The 17,629-nt window shown below is 30.3% G+C and overlaps 2 protein-coding genes across 8 annotated transcripts in view; both read right to left on the reverse strand.

The window, feature by feature from the left end:
- The window catches only part of LOC127073077 (E3 ubiquitin-protein ligase CBL), a 47,111-nt gene extending 46,745 nt beyond the window's left edge, over positions 1 to 366 (reverse strand). For all 4 annotated transcript variants that reach the window (XR_007785660.1, XM_051014125.1, XM_051014124.1 and 1 more), the window contains exon 1: positions 1 to 366. This exon is cut by the window's left edge and continues 532 nt beyond it. Coding sequence is in view for 3 of the 4 variants with exons in the window: in XM_051014125.1 (XP_050870082.1) it covers positions 1 to 16 (16 nt within the window). In the remaining variant the exon portion in view is untranslated.
- Positions 367 to 607: 241 nt separating this feature from the next.
- LOC127073079 (glycerol kinase-like) lies at positions 608 to 17,621 on the reverse strand. Of its 4 annotated transcripts, XR_007785661.1 has the most exons (13): positions 17,417 to 17,621; positions 13,651 to 13,917; positions 6,044 to 6,123; positions 5,521 to 5,779; positions 5,146 to 5,363; positions 4,819 to 5,031; positions 4,597 to 4,707; positions 4,252 to 4,508; positions 3,679 to 3,884; positions 3,454 to 3,597; positions 3,278 to 3,364; positions 2,065 to 2,292; positions 608 to 2,008 (listed from the first exon to the last, which is right to left on the reverse strand). XR_007785661.1 is itself a non-coding variant. In XM_051014127.1 (12 exons), exons 2-12 carry the CDS (start codon positions 13,874 to 13,876, stop codon positions 2,195 to 2,197), a joined length of 1,899 nt encoding a protein of 632 aa, XP_050870084.1. In that variant the 5' UTR covers positions 13,877 to 13,917; positions 17,417 to 17,621; the 3' UTR covers positions 608 to 2,194. The 4 variants fall into 4 exon arrangements, 3 of the variants coding, with proteins under 3 accessions (XP_050870084.1, XP_050870085.1, XP_050870086.1); XM_051014127.1 differs by having other exon boundaries at positions 608 to 2,292; XM_051014128.1 differs by lacking the exon at positions 17,417 to 17,621 and adding an exon at positions 14,382 to 14,988 and having other exon boundaries at positions 608 to 2,292.
- Positions 17,622 to 17,629: the final 8 nt, after the last annotated feature.

The raw sequence follows: 17,629 nt of genomic DNA on the forward strand, positions 1-17,629 counted from the left end.
GCCCCGACGACGACATCTTGACGTCGCGTTCTGCGTGTCTGCTGTTCTCTTCTCTCTCTTTTTCTCTCCCTCTCTCTCTCTCTCTCTCACTCTTCTTCTCTTCCTCTCTTTCTCTCTATCTATCTGTCTGTCTATCTCTCTCTCTCTCTCTTCGGCACGGGTTACAACGTCCCTCCCCCTCCCCTCCACGGAGGAGGGGAAGCGCCTCGATTCGCGCTCTCGTTCACGGCACCCAAAGTATAGGAGAGACTCCGTTTCAGCGCGCTTTTATGTTTCTCTTTCCTTCTTCTTTTTCTTCTCTTTTTTTTTTCTTCTCTACCTCGATCTATCTATCCTTCTCTCTCTCTTTCTCTCTTTCTTTCTTCCTCTTCCTTTCTCACTCTTTCTTTCGACTCGGTTGTCTCAACGACACTACTCCAACACGACATACGCTTCGCTACAACTTTCCTTCGATTTTCTCTCTTTCTTTCTGTTTATTTTTCTCTCTCTCTCTCTCTTTCGTTTCTCTTTCTATCCGTCTTCTTTTCACTCAGGACGTGTCAACGCTCCAACGAATAACGCACCACACAACGCATCTTTTTCTTTTTCTTTTTCTTTCTCTCGTTGATTCTCTCTCTCTCTCTCTCTCTCTCTCTCTCTCTCTCTCTCTATCTCTATCTATCTATCTATATAACTCGTTCTCTCCTTCAACGGTAGGACGCGAAGACGAATAGTTTACTACCACTAGTACCTTCTTCCTTCTTCACGAAAGTTCTTCTTTCCCACGAGATTAACCACCGTAATGTCCTACTATACCGCATTATATATTTCGTTATAGCTCACGTTCCGGTGGACAATGAAAATTATTGGAAAGAGAAAGAGTCACGTATAATTACGAACGAACACGATATAACAACGGTAACACGACGAAAATCGACACTGACACGGCATCATGCGTCCGTGCGTCCGTGCGTGCGTGCTTCTTCTGCTTCTGCTGCTGCCGATGTTGCTGATAGTGCTGCTGCTGCTGCTCCTGCTGCTGCTGCTGCCGCTGCCGCCGCCGCCGCTACTTGTGCTGCTGCCTTTCGACTCGCGGCATTATTTCGATCGACCGCCGCAACGATGCGCGCGCATCTGGCGCCACTAGTCCTTCTAACGCGCTTCTTTCGAATCGCGTATCTTCGTTACCCGCGTCGTTTCGTTCTATCAACTTTTGCGAAATAGATTCTTTTTCCGCTATTCAATTTCATCCCCCTTTTTAATATATCCTTTTATTGTTTTATCGTTTTATAGGAATTTGTACAAAAAAAAAGGAGACACAAAAAAGCTATCTGGTTCGATATAAGCGAACAGGGAAAAGGATAAAGATACAGATTTATATTGCCGATATAAACCGAGAGAAATATATATATTTTTATATTTTCGCTGTACATTTTACATTTCGGTCGATTTCGGGAAATAATAAATTTATTCGAATTGACGATGAATATAAATAAGAAATAAAATTATATTACATCATATTACGTAGAAAATAATCGGCTTTGAACTATCTTTAACGTATTATTGCAGCTTGTACAAATGTAAATGATGAATGCTTTGGATGTTGTAACCTTATCTCGTTAAAAATAACAGAAAATTTGCGATTGTTCCTTCCAAACGTAAATCTAATGGATGATAGGCAGTTATAAATCCCCATTATTTTTTTTTTCTTTTTTCTTTTTTTTTCTTTTTTTTCTTTTTTTTTTTTTGAATTATTGGCAAGAGTACGATATGATGCGCTTTACTGGCAAATTATTGTTATAATTATTTATATACGATTTATCGTGGAATCGAAACTTTGGAATTTTTCGAAGATTTACTTGTTCTTCTTTTTTATCTTTTTTTTTTCGTTTTCTTTTCTTTTCTATTTTTTTTCTAGATAAAACGTCAAAGGTTCTATCAAAATGTTGTGTCACTTCGTTTATTTTCTATTCCCTGTTCCATTTCCATTAATCGTATCTTCACTTTATAACAGCTTTGTAATATACAGCTGTAATGCAGAAAAATAAGTCATTTCTAATCATTTGTAACCTCGTTATCCCTTACCAATATGACTGACTGCTTTTCTATATCGATAACCGAGCTCTCTCAGTCATCTTCCTAAATGTCGTTCAAAATTATAATTAGGCTATCTGCCGTCTATTTCGAGAATCACTGCAGTGACATACCCGTGGTGTCACCGATTTTCTAAATATTGGCTTAACCTTAGTAGTATAAAGCTCGTCATTAAGAACCAACTGCCAGGTATAGAGGCTAAGACGCAATATCTTTCATCTGTAACAATAAATTAATATTATGATTAAACAATTTATTGTATTATATATACGTATATGTGTATCTATATATATGTAACAAAGAAATACATTTCAACTCTACAAAACTGATGATGCATGTAGACTACAAAAATGATGTTTTAAAATTCAATAAACGTTTATATTTTAACGCATGAAATTAGAAAAATAAATTTGTTATTTACAATTATATATCTCAATATTATTAATGATTATTAACGATGCAACAGTAATGATATAATGACAAAATCATCGTTTTACTCGAACATATTAACATAATGAAATACCAGTTATCAGACTTGTTCACAATATTACAGCTTCCAAATATAATATAGCTAATACTTTGCTATATTATTTTGTTTGTTACTTATTAAGACGTTATTATATTTTAAAGAAACAAACAACGATAAACACAAACAAATACTAATTAAAGAATATGAGGATAGCAAAGGATAGGAGAAGAAAAATATATATATTTATTTAATAAACATATATAGAGAGATAACTTAAGAATAGAGAATAATATAATAAATATAAAATAAATAATAAAGTTTATAGAGAAAGAGAGAGAGAGAGAGAGAGAGAGAGAGAGAGAGAGAAGGAGAGAAGAACAGAATAGACATAATTAGAAACATAAATAGAAAGACATAACATAAAAAAGACAACACCATGCAAATAAAATGTATAAGTAACGAGTAACATAAATAGAATAGAAAAATAGAATAGTTTGCTTAGAAAATAATAATGTGACCTACTAATAGAACTTGCTTATTTGATCTAATTTAGTATGCTTTTAATATATTTACAGACATACGTATGGGATCTCTATATAAGAGTATAATGATTCAAGCAGATGAACAAACAATTAATTCTAGTATCAAGCGCACATTAAAGAGAATAATTATACAATGCAGCTTCGATTACACCTGACACCTCAAACCTTGTTTTCTCAATAGTTTTAGTTTTACCTGTCATTTGATCAGACTTCTTAACAGATACCCAACCCAAACTTCTTTCAACCGCCATTTTCCATTTTTTATATCTAGCATCTCTCTCTAAAAAAGAAAAAAAGAAAGAAAAAATATTTATGAATATTATTATTGTAAAAGAAATATACCAACTGAGAAATACGTGTAGTATTTACCCTCAGGTGTTGTAGTTGGTAAAAACGTATCCGTTGGAACTCTTTCAACTTCTTCACCTTCAAATTCCCATACATCTATTCCTTCTGCATGACCAGCAGCCATTGCTACACCCAATGCTGTCATATCCGGTAGAGTGGATCTAACTAAAAAAAAAGTTTATTATATAATAAATTAATATAAAATAATTGTGAAGCTTTATAATTAATCAAGCATGAAACACTTACATACTGGTGTACCACAAAGGTCTGCCTGTAACTGCATAAGGAGATTATTCGTCGACATTTTACCATCGGTATTTAATTTTTTTAATGGAAAACCGCAATCCTTATACATTGCTTCTAAAATATCTCTCGTTTGAAAGCATACTGCTTCGAGACACGCTCTTATAATGTGCTGTTTCGTAGTAAAAGCCGTCAGGCCACATATTATTCTAAAATTGTTATTACGATTGTAATAATTTTCTATATTTATACAATAATTTTCTATATTAATTATCATGAAATATTACATAAATTAACCCATGATTACGAAAGTGGTTTAACTCATATATATTTCCGTTTAAAAATATTTTTTGTTTATATAAAAATTATTTTTCTATAATGACGAAGCACGGAAGAAGTATCTAAGTATATGTTTATTCTTAAGAAAAATAATTCTTTTATGTAATTTAAAAATGTTAAGAATAATACCGTGCGGAAAAATATGTCTTTTAATAACTCAAATGATTTATTGTCAGACGACTTTCATAGAATCATCGGCTCGAACAAAATATCTTTTATCAATCGTTAATGACCAACCCTCTAGCATCTTTTCTCCAATAAGGAGCATAAAGTCCTGTGAAAGCTGGTACAAAATAAACATCGCCGGTACTAAAAACACTTTGTGCCAAATGTTCGGACTCGTGAATATCCTTGATGAGTTTCATATTGTCTCTTAACCATTTAATAGCAGCTCCGGCTACTGCCACTGAACCTTCCAATGCATAAACAGCAGGACTGTTTGGACCCAATTGATATGCAACTGTGGTAACTAAACCATGAGAAGAATACACTCTCTGGAAAAATATTAAAACTTCACGTTCATTTTGATTATACGAATGCGTAATGAGAAAAACAAATATAATCACAATAATTAATAATTACCTTAGTTCCTGTATTACATAATAAAAAACATCCACTTCTATAAGTGTTTTTAGCTTGACCCTGTTTCAAACAATTTTGTCCTACCAATGCCGATTGTTGGTTACCAAGAATCTGTCGGGAAAAAAATAAAAACACAAAAAAAAAATATATATATATATATATTCTTTCATCGAAAGGAACAAAAATGAAGGAAAGAAAGCATACAACGTAGGAATAACTTACGCCCGATACAGGAATACCCCTTAAAGGACCGATCGCGATTTTACCATAAATCTCCGAACTGCTCTTAATATCAGGTAAAATTTGCATAGGAATGTCAAAGTATCTGCATAATGTCGGATCCCACGAAAGAGTCTCGATGTTCATCAGCATGGTTCTCGAGGCATTCGTGACATCCGTTATGTAGAGTCCACCATTCTTACCACCGGTTAAGTTCTATTAAACGAGATAAACGTTTCTCAATTCTATTTTTTTCAATAATTATTCTCTCCTTATAAAATTTAATATATATTAAAAAAAAAAAAAAAAAAGAAAAAGATCTACACATACCCAAAGGATCCACGTGTCCATCGTACCGACTTTGCAACGTTTATCTCGTATTGCTTTTCTAACAGCCGGTACGTTATCTTTCAACCATCGAATTTTTAAAGCAGAGAAAAAAGGGCTGACCGGCAAACCACAAAGTGGCTTCAGATGGTTTTTACTTTTGTCTGGGAACTTGGCAATGATCTGATCGACGATACCAACGGTTCTGATATCAGACCACACTAAAGAAAGAAAACAGAAAGAAAAAAAGAAAAAAAAAATAGAAACAATAAAAACCAAAAGATTTCATCGTTACGGTAGATACAATCAGGATTGTGTGTGTGCGTGTGTATGAATGTAAATTTCTTCAATCGAGATCCATGCAAAAATAGTACAAACCTATAGCGTTGTAATACGGTTCACCAGTCATTTCATCCCACGCTATAACAGTTTCTCTCTGATTTGTCATACCGATCGTGACGATGTCTTGTACCTTTAGATTGAGCGATTCAAACCTTTTTATGACGTCTTTGATGCATGCCTTCACAGCGAAAAGTACTTCTTTCGGATCGACTTCCAGCCATCCTTCCAATGGGCTCAATTGTTCAATATCGATCTGATGAGAAGCTACTTCAGTTATATGCTTCGCATTGAAAACCTGTATAAAAATAATTTCTTTTATTTAATTATTTATTTTATTTTCAACTTTTTCTTTTCGTTAATCGACTTATCGTTAATTTTTCCAAATCATTGAACATACATTGTCAATCTTATGATCATGACGTTATCAATATAACGGAAATTTTAAGTTTGTGACCACCCAATCACAATCTCATATTGACTGAGATAAGAACGGATGATGTTATTTTTTTGAAATATAATAAGCTGACATAAGCTCGGACAAGATACACAAGATTCTTACCACAAATCGTACTGTTCGTGTACCAACATCTATTACACCGATCAGCGGACCCTGTTTCTTCGTTATGTTTGGCATCGTTTCTAAAAAAAGAAAGGAAATTTTTATTCGTTAATAATCGAGTCGAGATTCTGTAAATTTATATATAATTATATACTATACTAGAATATTATATCGATATTAATATTATATACAAATATATATATATATCAGAATAAATTATAAATTATTATTTATATTATTATATAAAATATTATATAATTATTGCGAATGTATTTATTTTTATATATCATTTTTATGTAACATTTACTTGTGTGTGTGTGTGTGTGTGTGTGTGTGTGTGTGTGTACACGCACACGCACATACATAATATTATATATTTAAAATTTTAAATGTCGTTCTATGCTCTGTGAATTAATCATCAATGACCTATAAGTAATCTCTATTGATAAAGTTGAGATTAAAAACAGATGGACAAAGTAGATAGACCTATCTATCATGATGTTGCTTAAAGTATTTGCGATTAGGGTGATAACAATAGAAAGTCAATATAAATCAAGATCAATATAGATGCGATATTCATTGATTACAGAGAATTACTATTTCCTCTAATTAAAATCACGATGTTTTGAATAAAGGTCAATCATTCCTTCTAATTATTCTTATCAAATGGAAATTTCATCTAAATGGATTACTTTTGATCGTCACAGATCAAACGGTCGAAAGAGGAAGATACTTAAGATATCTACATCTAACTTGCTTAATTGAGATTACTTTTAATTATCTTCTTCGTAATTTCATTAAATCTCTCTCTTTCTTTCTCTCTCTGTCTTTAATTATCTCATACTAACGAATGAAATTTGTCGAAGACGATTAACTAAGATTAAACACCTCGTGATCTATTTTTTTTCATATTTTTTTCATTATCCATGACCTCTAATTATTTTTATCTCTTATCTCGGAATCCTTTGCAACTACATCTAATTAAGTTTTCCCCTTCCTATTTGATTAAGAGAAACTTATTTTCAATGGCACATTACACAACTTCATTTTTCACTTCGATTAATTTCCGAAATTAAAAAGAGAAAAATTATTAAAATTTCAAATTAATAATAATTGAAACATTAAAAGTATAATTATTAATTCGAAATAAATAATATAATTTAATAATGTAATTTAATAGTATAATTTAATTAGAAATAAAAATGTATAATATATAAGATTTACATTTATGATTATATAATTTAAGATATATATATATATATTTATTTATAATCTATAAATCTTTTCTAAAAATTCTGACCTATATATACACAACTTGTAAATAAATAAATTTAAGAATTGACCTGCACATAAAGATTACGTCGACATCAATTCAACATATCAAATTAAATTTCAATCGAAATATTATTACTTTTACTACGAACTCTTTCTTTCTTTACTATTATCCGCGAGAAAACTTACAGGAAGAATTAATAATTAACACATAGAAATTATCATAATTAATTCGAATAATTTCAAATATATAAATGAGCAATAACAAATAATATCATTTAAATATATAAATGAATAAATAAGAAAATCATTTTTTTGAACGGAGTGATTTAACTGACCTGCGGACAAAGATGGCGTCGACGCAACTTCCGGTGACAACGAAACAGCGAAATTTTTATTATTACGTAAAACTTCAACTATAATGTTATTTTGTATTTTTATTACCAACAAATATATATGTATTTCCCTCTCTTTTCTATTTGTCACTAAAAAAAAATATGAACAAATAAAAAAGAAAAAGTAAAATAATAAAAACACGAGGGAAGTTAAACGAGTCGAACGTTATTACGGACGTAGACACGAGAGCGCCGACGAGAAATGTACTACGCGCGAGTACGTTGTGCGTTCTTTTTTAAACCTAACTCGAATACGTGGACGTACACGCAATCCGATCCGAGCTTGTGATTCGTTGATCTGGAAGGCAGAGTCTCTCATCCTTCAACGCCTCCAGAATTTTATGATAACAACGTCGGTCTTATTATGCTTTTAAATTCTATCAACGTTTTACGAGTCACTGTTACTTCTCTTTTTTTCCTGAATTAATCAAAGAAAGAAAAAAGAAAATATTAAAAAAATAATAATAAAATAAAATAAAATAAAATAGAAAATAAAAAGAAATAAAAAAAGAAAAAAAGAAAAGATCTCAATCGACAAAAATTTAATTGATATTTTTCTGTTGTAATTCAAGAATGAAGAGAGAAAAAAAGAAAAGGATTATAAATAGATGAATGGATGCGTCATTGTATTATAAAAATATTAATTGAAAATATGTTAAATATTCAGTTTTCATTAATGATTTCGCAGGAACTCTAAAGTGAGATTAAGTGCAACAGTGCGAGCCCAAAGTTACTAGGCGATAATATAAAATCCTCCGATAATACAAACTACTTTTCATAACTTTTTACTTAAATTTTTTTTCAACCTAAATAATTTTACATTAACAAATATAACTTGTGACTTTAGCAAATTTGCAAACACTTATAAATTTTTAAACGCCCCCGGGAAAGAGTAATTGATTTTCAAGATCAACTAACTAATTTCGGCCCATCTACAAACTTTTGATCCACCCTATAGTATTGGTCATTTCCTCAAGAAACTCGATCATGTTGTGTGTATAAATGTATATACGCGTCATGCATACCAGAGCGAACTATTGCTACTGGTTATACTACTTTTGAACTTTTTACGTTAATCTTTTTTTCCTTCCTCGGACGTTATTGAAAGTTGCTAACATTACTTTGCTAACATTGCGATTATGCATTTGCATACACGCGTATACTTAGTTAAAATATACGTATATAAATACATACATATGTATATGTTTAGCTATTCCAATGAATTCATTAGTATACAGATATATATATACACGTTTTCAGTGACATCGTGATAAATAGAATCTTCGATCCGAAAAGTTATAAATCTATTTAATTATGTCCTGTCTCTGTTAATTTATTTTTTTTCACATTTTTTTTCAATTAATCACATTCGAAGTTGTATGTACATATTATATATATATATATATATATATATATATATATATATATATATAATATAAAAAAAAAATAATAATAACAAGATTAAAAATAATTGCACATAATTGATTTTGAAAATTATCTAACAACTTTTGGTCCATCCTGTATATACATATATGTATATTCATTTACTTTCAATAGATAATATTAATCTTTATAAATGAAGATGATTGAATATATGTTTTTTTAATTGAAAGAAAGATCTATGTTCGTACTTTGAAACTTATAAGAAAACGTAAAAATATTATTTACGTCAAAACTTTTTTCACTACATTGTAATAATATACTCAATCGTGAGTAAAATATAATATAAACGTTACTATGTATTTGTTCATTAAACCTAAACATTGATAATTTGTTATTTTTTTACCGTACAATTGATATTCATTATTTCAGGTCATATTATCTCCCTCGATGACGTATTACGTGATAAAAACAATATAGCATTACATCGACAGATATTACAGTTTTACGTTCTAAATAAAAATCGATTTTTATCAACACAGATTTCTAAGGTTTCAATAAGTTAAACATATTTAATTAGAAATCACAAATAACATTCAAATTATTAATTGTTAATATTAAAAAAAAAATAAAAAATAAATGTATTTATTTGCAAATATATCTATATGTCTTCATTTTAAAACTTGCTATCTTGAATAAGTTTTGATTTTTGAAAAAAAAAAGAAAAAAATAAGAGACAAAAGAAAGAAAAAAATATTAATTCGATCGATCCGTTTGCGAAAGGAGTGGTTCTGTATTATAAATAAAAAGAAATTGACTGTCTATTTCGATATCTAAATCGACGTGATTTTTGTTTTCTTCTTTCCTCCAAAATAAAAATAACTTAAAATCAAATGGGTAAATAAAATCTTGGGTGGCCAATTTTAAAAATGAACGCACTGTCCGTAAGTATGTATGTATGATGTGTATATGTTGTACGATGTGTGTGTGTGTGTGTGTGTGTGTATGCATATATTTACGTACACACATATGTATCTAATATATGCGAGGAGAGATGAAGAATAGGTTTAAAGGACGTGACATAATTTCGAATAGAGGCCAATGTGACGTTTTACTTTTATAATCGAACGATGAAATGATGCATATACAGCTCCCTAAGTTTTTAACTAAACTCACGTGCAATCTCTTCGGTATTTTTTTTTTTCTTTTTTCACGATCTTAATCAAAATAAATGAAGATATTTTAAGGAACAAAATCGCCCTCTTTATCATCCAAAAAAAATTTTCCTCAACTTTGTAATATTCTAATTTCGTTTCTACCGATTTATATGTGTGTGTTTCTCTCTCTCTCTCTCTCTCTCTCTTTCTTTCTCTGTAGCATTGAGCAAGAACAATTTGGCATCTTTCTTTGTTTAAAGAGAGACGTCTTTCTTTCTCTGTCTCTCTCTCGTTCTCTCTCTCTTTCTCTTTTTCCATTATCTATCACGATTTTGTGGCATATCACACTACTGTTACAGATAAAACTAGGACACCCTATATATCTAAACGCGGTAATCGACGTCACGTCGGAATAAAAGTCGAGCCATCTGATTGGATGACCAAGGAAGGCTCGACCCTGTTTACATTACGTACATACGTCATTGCTGTCAGACTAGTTTCTTTCCTTTTCTCACGCGAGCGAATTTCAGGTCTAACACGTGACCGAATTTCTTTAATATTTTTTTTAATCCCATTAAGATTTATGAATTTCTATAAATAATACTGTATGACGGGAGTTATTCCAATAAAATCTAAATATTTTTACAAAGAGAATAAAAAGGATTATCATTACAAAAGAAATATATATATATATTTTTTCCGATTATAATCTAAATGCTTCTTATCGGCCATTACTTAACCTCTAGAACAAGTTTTCAATTTTCTTTTTCTTTTTTTTTCAAAGAATGTTATAAAGTAATTTATTGTCTTATCAATTTCATTTTCATTCAATGAATTACTTTGTAACTCGCTGTAATTTTTTTCTTTTTCTGAAACATGACGTATTACGTAACGATTAATAGTTATGCGAGTGTAAGAAAAAGAGAGAGAGAGAATCAATGTGAATAATTTTTGAAAGCAATTATGTATTCGTATAGCACAAATTGATGATGATGATGATGATGATGATGATGATGATGATGATGATGATGATGATAATGATAATAATGACTATGACGAAGACGACGATGACAATGATAATTACGTACATGTGGCATTAAGTGACAGTAAGAGAAAAGTGTATGTAACAGATTTTCGCCTAATGTAAGATGATCCCCTTCTATCTTCTTTTGTACCATGAATCGCTGTGCTTCACGATAATGGAATGTTATGCATATATCATACTCCTTTTAAAGACTGTTGGCACTACTCGTTTAGCTAACACGACAAATTTAATCGCATTTGTACACAACTGAGGTACAAGTCTATTCACCACGTAACAATCGAATCAATCATTTAAAAATGTCAATATATGCATGTTGATGCGTACGCATGAAGTATGTATGTGAGTGCGTGCGTGCGTATGTATGTGTGCATGTACATATATATCTATATCCCGTAAAAATATCTATAACTGCAACATTTTCTTTTTGTTCTTTCTTTTCTTTTTTCCATTTTTTTTTTTTTTAGGTTAGAAAGACTAATAATTTGTATTAAATATTAAAAGATTATATAAACGATGAATATCGCGTCACCGTTCTTACTAACAGATAATGAAAGTCCAATTATAAATGATTTTATCCTAAGAAATCGATTAATCGTTGGTAAGGTCACGAATTATTAATACTTTCTTATCGACCGAGACAAAACAGTTTTTTCGACCGTTAGATAAAACCACAATACGATACTAAAATTTAAAAGCAAAGAGACAAATTTTCTGAATTCTATAGGTCTATAAGTTTCGTTGGATGATATTTTGCCAATTTCTCGGACATCCTTGTCTTTTTGTCAAATATTCATTAGTACACATCGAATCACGTGACACGCGGTGTTGCGTAAAATTTCTTCGCAAGGTCAACCCAGCCTAAAATTACGCGAATAAAACTTCATATGTCGAACGAAAAAAGAGAAAATAATAAAAAAATATTCATATTGTATGGTAAAAATCAACATAATTTTTTGATCACTATCATTATATAAGAAGATTATTAATTATATAAGAAAAAAGGAAATGATATTTTTACAATTATACATTATGTTATCAATGGATAAATTATGTAACCATATATATTTGTATTTATTAAGATTTTTTAATCAACATTTTTAATCTCATCTTAAGATGAAAATTAATCTGTATTTTTTTCGAAGGTAACAATAACAACAACGACAACAACAACATAACACAACATCATAACAAGTCGATCTCGTGATGTTTCACGCGATTTGTTAGCTATCTTTTATATATATACACATGTACACACGTAGACGCACACACATACATTTATTGTATAACGATGAAGCTATCATATGAATTTTATGAATGCAGCGATAGAATAAGAATCATTTGGACATATCAAAACTCTTTTATTTTTAGCATTAGATCAAAGTTGCCAAAAATATAATCCATGATGCCTGTATTTCCGCAAATGACGTTGCAGTATATACATAAATAAATATATGTATCAAAAGTTGCTAAATGATTTAAAAAATCAATTACTCTTTTTTGAGACTCTTTAGATTAATTTTATTTCTATTAAATTCTAAAACTACAAGTCTAGAAACTTTTGGCTCTCAGTCTGTATACTTCAGATGAGAGAAATCGATTTTTATCGTATCGATTTTTTTTTTTTACTTTCGAGATACTCAATCGATATATTTGAAAAAGTTAATAAGAGTTTATAATAATTTTCAATAGATGTCGTTAGCGACTTCGACTTAATATGATTAGAAATTTTCATTAATTCTTATTGACCAATTCTTCGTTAAGCGATAAGATTAAGATATATCAAAAGTGAAACATTGTACTTTGTTTGGTTTCTTTTATCGATTAGAATCTGACTTGAGATATTTTCTAATAGGTTTTCTGTTACTAAATCAAAAAAAACAAAGTACTTATCAAAGATGAATATTATACAGCGTGAGATCAAAAGTTCTTTTAAGTGTTTTTTTTATAATTGATTACTATTTTTTGAGATCTTTTAAGCTTACGGTTAGAATTAGTTTTACAATCTACAAAAAAAAAAAAAAAAAGAAAAATACCTATAAAACGTTTACAAAAGAATCATTAATTATTAAAATTACTTCGTAATTTTTGTCCCAACCTATACTTTGTAAAATTTGTAACGGCGACTAGAATTGAATTTTTTGATAATTAATTTATTCTTATAAAAATAAAAGAGAAAGAAAAAAAAACAAATTGGACATATCAAAGATCATTATCTCAACGATACAAAAAAAAAAAAAATACATATGTAAGAAAGTTCTTAACAAAAATCTATTTGCATGAGTCAAAGCGCACGGACAAATATAAGAAGAGAAAAACACATTCGTGGGACGAGAAAAAAAAAACAAAGAAAAAACTCACCTTTCTCCTTAAACGCATAGTACTTGAAAATACTGGTCTTCCTTCCTGTTTGCGTATATTCCATACCCTTAAGGGCGAAGGTGGAGTCATCCTCGAACGTGTCGTTGTCACCCCCGTCATTTTTCCCGCCGTTTGCCTCAATCTCTCCACCATTTGTACTTCCATTTTCTGTAACCTCTTCGCTCTCCACAACTTCACTTTTTACGTCCTTTTCTTCCTCTTCCATTAAACCGGTTCTACTTGAGAATGTACTAGTGTATACCTTTTCTAAAAGAAAGAAAAAACACAAAGAAACACGAAACTCTTAGAAACCAGTGTTCATATTGTAAAAAAAAAAAAAAGGCGAGAAGTCTAATACAAGAGGAAAGACGAAATGGCGGGAGAATGATAATTTGAAAGTATAAATACTTATCGATATCATTATATTTCGAATATTTATTTCGAAAATTTAATTTGAATTTGAAAGGAAAGAATATTGAAAGAAGAAGAAAAAAAATAAAAAAAAATAAATAAATAAAAGGAACGAAATATTTCCTCGAATTATTTGATCATTCAATATTAACGATATAACTAATATAATTCAATATTAATTATATAAATTAAAATAAAATGATCATGATACATGAAGTATGTTTCGATTTAATCGAAAATTTGGAATGACAAAAAAAGGAAAAAGAAAAACAAAAATAATATAATAAAAACAATCGTTCGTCGTCGAAAAGAAAACGTACCGATTGTGATTTTCGATGAGGAATGAAAGTGAATAAGAGAAAGAAAGAAAGAAAAAAAAAAGTATTCTCGCGAATCCTAGCAGAGGGTCCTACCGGCAGCGACCTTTGGCAAGAACTAATCGTGTATCGGTGGCACACCTTTTAACAGTTACAGAACGGTACGGCAAGCCACGCGTGCTCATCGAAAAAGACAGAAAGAGAGGGAGAAAGAGGAAGAAGGAGAGGGAGATATATAGATAGATACATAAATAGAAAGAGAGGAAAAGAGAGAGAGAGAGAGAGAGAGGACAATACTGTAATGAAAAGAGTAAGTGTATATTAACGATAACAGTGTCCCTCGTAGTTTATAGCTTGTCCCTTAAAAAAAAGGAGAAAGAGTACGCAAAAAAAGAGAGAGAGAGAGAGTATACAAGAACATTATATATATATATATATATATAAGTCTGTCCTCTTTCCTCTTGAGGATGTCTCGTGGTCACGGCCAGTCAATCAGTCGACAAGTCGTCGTTCTAATGTTAGAAAAGACTCATTGCCGATCTAATCTCATCAATGATATTTCTTATGAGTTTATGTTTATGAGTTTTAATTTATAAATGTCCTTCCATGTTTAAGAGTTTTAAATTATAAATATCGGTGCCATCGAAAAAAAAATTATTTAGAAAACTATTCCATCAATCTATCTTCTTCTTTTTTTTTCTTTCTTTTTTTCTTATATGAAATGTTTTACAAAATTCTAAATTTCTAATTCGAAAAAAGTAATCAAGAAAGATATAAAAAATTTGTTATTTTGCATGAGAAATCAATAATAAGAATATTGAACGTTTAGAGAAGTTTGCATCGTACGTATCGGGACGCTCGGTCTTTGACCAAAAATAGGTCACAGGTCATGGCCTCATTTAGTTATGTATGTATGCAGTCAAGTAGTCGTCCAAAGAACTCCCTCGTTAGTTCAATTTATTCGTGAACGTTTTTAAAGTCGAAAATATGAATCCTTGTGATTGGACTTACATATGCATACTTACATTTTTTTTTTCTTTTCTTTTTTCATTGCGTTTTCTTTTTTTTTTTTTTATTTCACATATAATTATATAGAAGACCGTAATCGAGTCTTATCAATTAACGTCAATAATTAAGAGAAACGTTCGATGAAATTAACATATCTCGATGGATTGGTTAGAGAATAAAAGTGTTAAAAAATATGACCGTGTTATTTATTTAGGGACATAATTCAAAGTATATTATGTGGGCCACATTCGTTTTTCTTGATAAACTCAATAAAAATTCTGATATGGACAGGTGTCTACATAATTCATATCGAATGCATTATGTTTACATTTTGTGCTATATAAGAAGAAAGAAAGAAAGAAAGAAAAAAAAAAAAGAACGACAATTCAATAGCCGACGTAAAACGTATCTTACATATACACCTTTGTTGACAAAAGGATACAAATATTAAAATTATGAATACGATAAAACAAATTACAAGAAGATAAGATAATAGTTATCCTTAATGATAAGTCAATATAAAGATTTCTATTAGAACGAGAAAAATATATATAAACATTGAAGTGATATATATACATATAAAAAAAAAAAATTTGTCAATTTTGCAAAAAGATAGTCAACGTCACTTCCACAGTAAAGGCTTTCCAAACAAAGGCGTACGTTTAAATTACGCAAGCAAATGATGGAGAATGTAGTCTGTAAATATATTTATGCCATTTATTCTTGATGCAACATAAATATGCGCCATAAAAGCGCCAAGATTTCAGAGATCCTGGGAAGCATCTGACTATCCAACAATACAATTACGTTGTGTTCTTATATAGTTATCGAAACTATTTCGAACAATTGCGAGAAATAGTGGAAGAGAAAATAATTATTTTATGAGACATAAATTAAATATATACGATTTTTTAATACCACAATACGATTGCTATATATTATAATTATATTTCTTTCGATTTTCAGCGAGTTACAAAAATGTTTAATAATTATTTTTTATAAAAAAACCGCAAATTAAGTGTAAACGAACACAGATTCGTAGCCACCTAGCGACGAAATGGATGAAATAGACACGCGCTGAACGACCACGTGACTCATTCGACTATGGCGCGCAGATTCAAAGCGTAGCCAGGTATGACGATCGATTGTAATGCGGCTCTCAACGAACATTCGATCTATATAGATAATTTTCTCTTCATAAACTTCTGATTTCTTTATATACATGTGAATCTAAATCAATATGTAGTATAAATGTTATTAGTAAGAATGTAAAAGTAAAATTCATTGCGTCTAAAAATATATGGAAAATAAATAAACGTAGAGGCTTAAAGTCTATAATTAAATTTCATAGACATGGAAATAATTTGTCTGACCTTTGTATATTGATTGAATAATTGAAGCGTGAGTAATTGAAAATAACATTAGGACACGGTCAATCTTGATATTATCCATTTATCTTAACGCACTTTGCTTTATTACTACTCGTTACACATAAATATTGATCAAATAATATTATCGAAAAAAAAAATTAAATACTCCAAGAGATTTAATCTATAAGAAATACTCACGTGATTAATTTCAGTTCTAAAGTAACGTTAATAACTTATACTTCTCAAGAATATTCGTACTATTAATATAAATATCTAAACGAAGAAAAAAGAAAGAAAAAAAAAGAAAAAGAAAGAAACAAAAACATCTTGAACAGTGCGACATCTTCGCGCCACTTATCGATATCTAAACGCATGGCTTAAGAAATGATCTAAAATGATATTTAAGTATTGTCGACATCAAACTTCATTCCCATGGATTTGTACATTCAAAAAGGTTTGTAATGGAAGTACGCTATGGAATTCTGGGATCATTATGTCATACCGGTATAGAACGCGTAAAGAATTAATTGTAACGATAGTACATAAGAAAGGATCAATGAATCATTTCGTACAAAAAAATTGACGATCGCGTTCGAAGAAGTTATGTTTAAGTTAGTGGATAGATAAAAAAAAAAAAACTATGTTTGTGTTGATACTCACATTGACAAAATGTGTAAAAGATGACCGGTGAACGAAACTAACGCCCCAGTGTGGACGTAACTACACGATCAATATCCGAATACGGAAATACATCTGCTTCGGTTCCAGTCTAACCTGATGCACGTGTACAAGTATGTTGTCGAAAGATGATACATCCGAAATCAAAGAGAACGATTGTACGACGGCGCCAAGTATCGAATGTAATCCTCCTCG

This window comes from Vespula vulgaris, chromosome 2, assembly GCF_905475345.1.
Source record: "Vespula vulgaris chromosome 2, iyVesVulg1.1, whole genome shotgun sequence".
Lineage (NCBI taxonomy): Eukaryota > Metazoa > Arthropoda > Insecta > Hymenoptera > Vespidae > Vespula > Vespula vulgaris.

Coding starts and splice junctions, on each gene's coding strand:
- LOC127073079 (XM_051014127.1), bottom strand. CDS start 13,876: ATGGAAGAGGAAGAAAAGGACGTAAAAAGTGAAGTTGTGGAGAGCGAA. Junction 3,598..3,678: donor CCTTTGTGGTACACCAGTAT/GTAAGTGTTTCA, acceptor CTTTTTTTTTAG/TTAGATCCACTCTACCGGAT. Junction 2,293..3,277: donor GAAGTCTGATCAAATGACAG/GTAAAACTAAAA, acceptor TTATTGTTACAG/ATGAAAGATATTGCGTCTTA.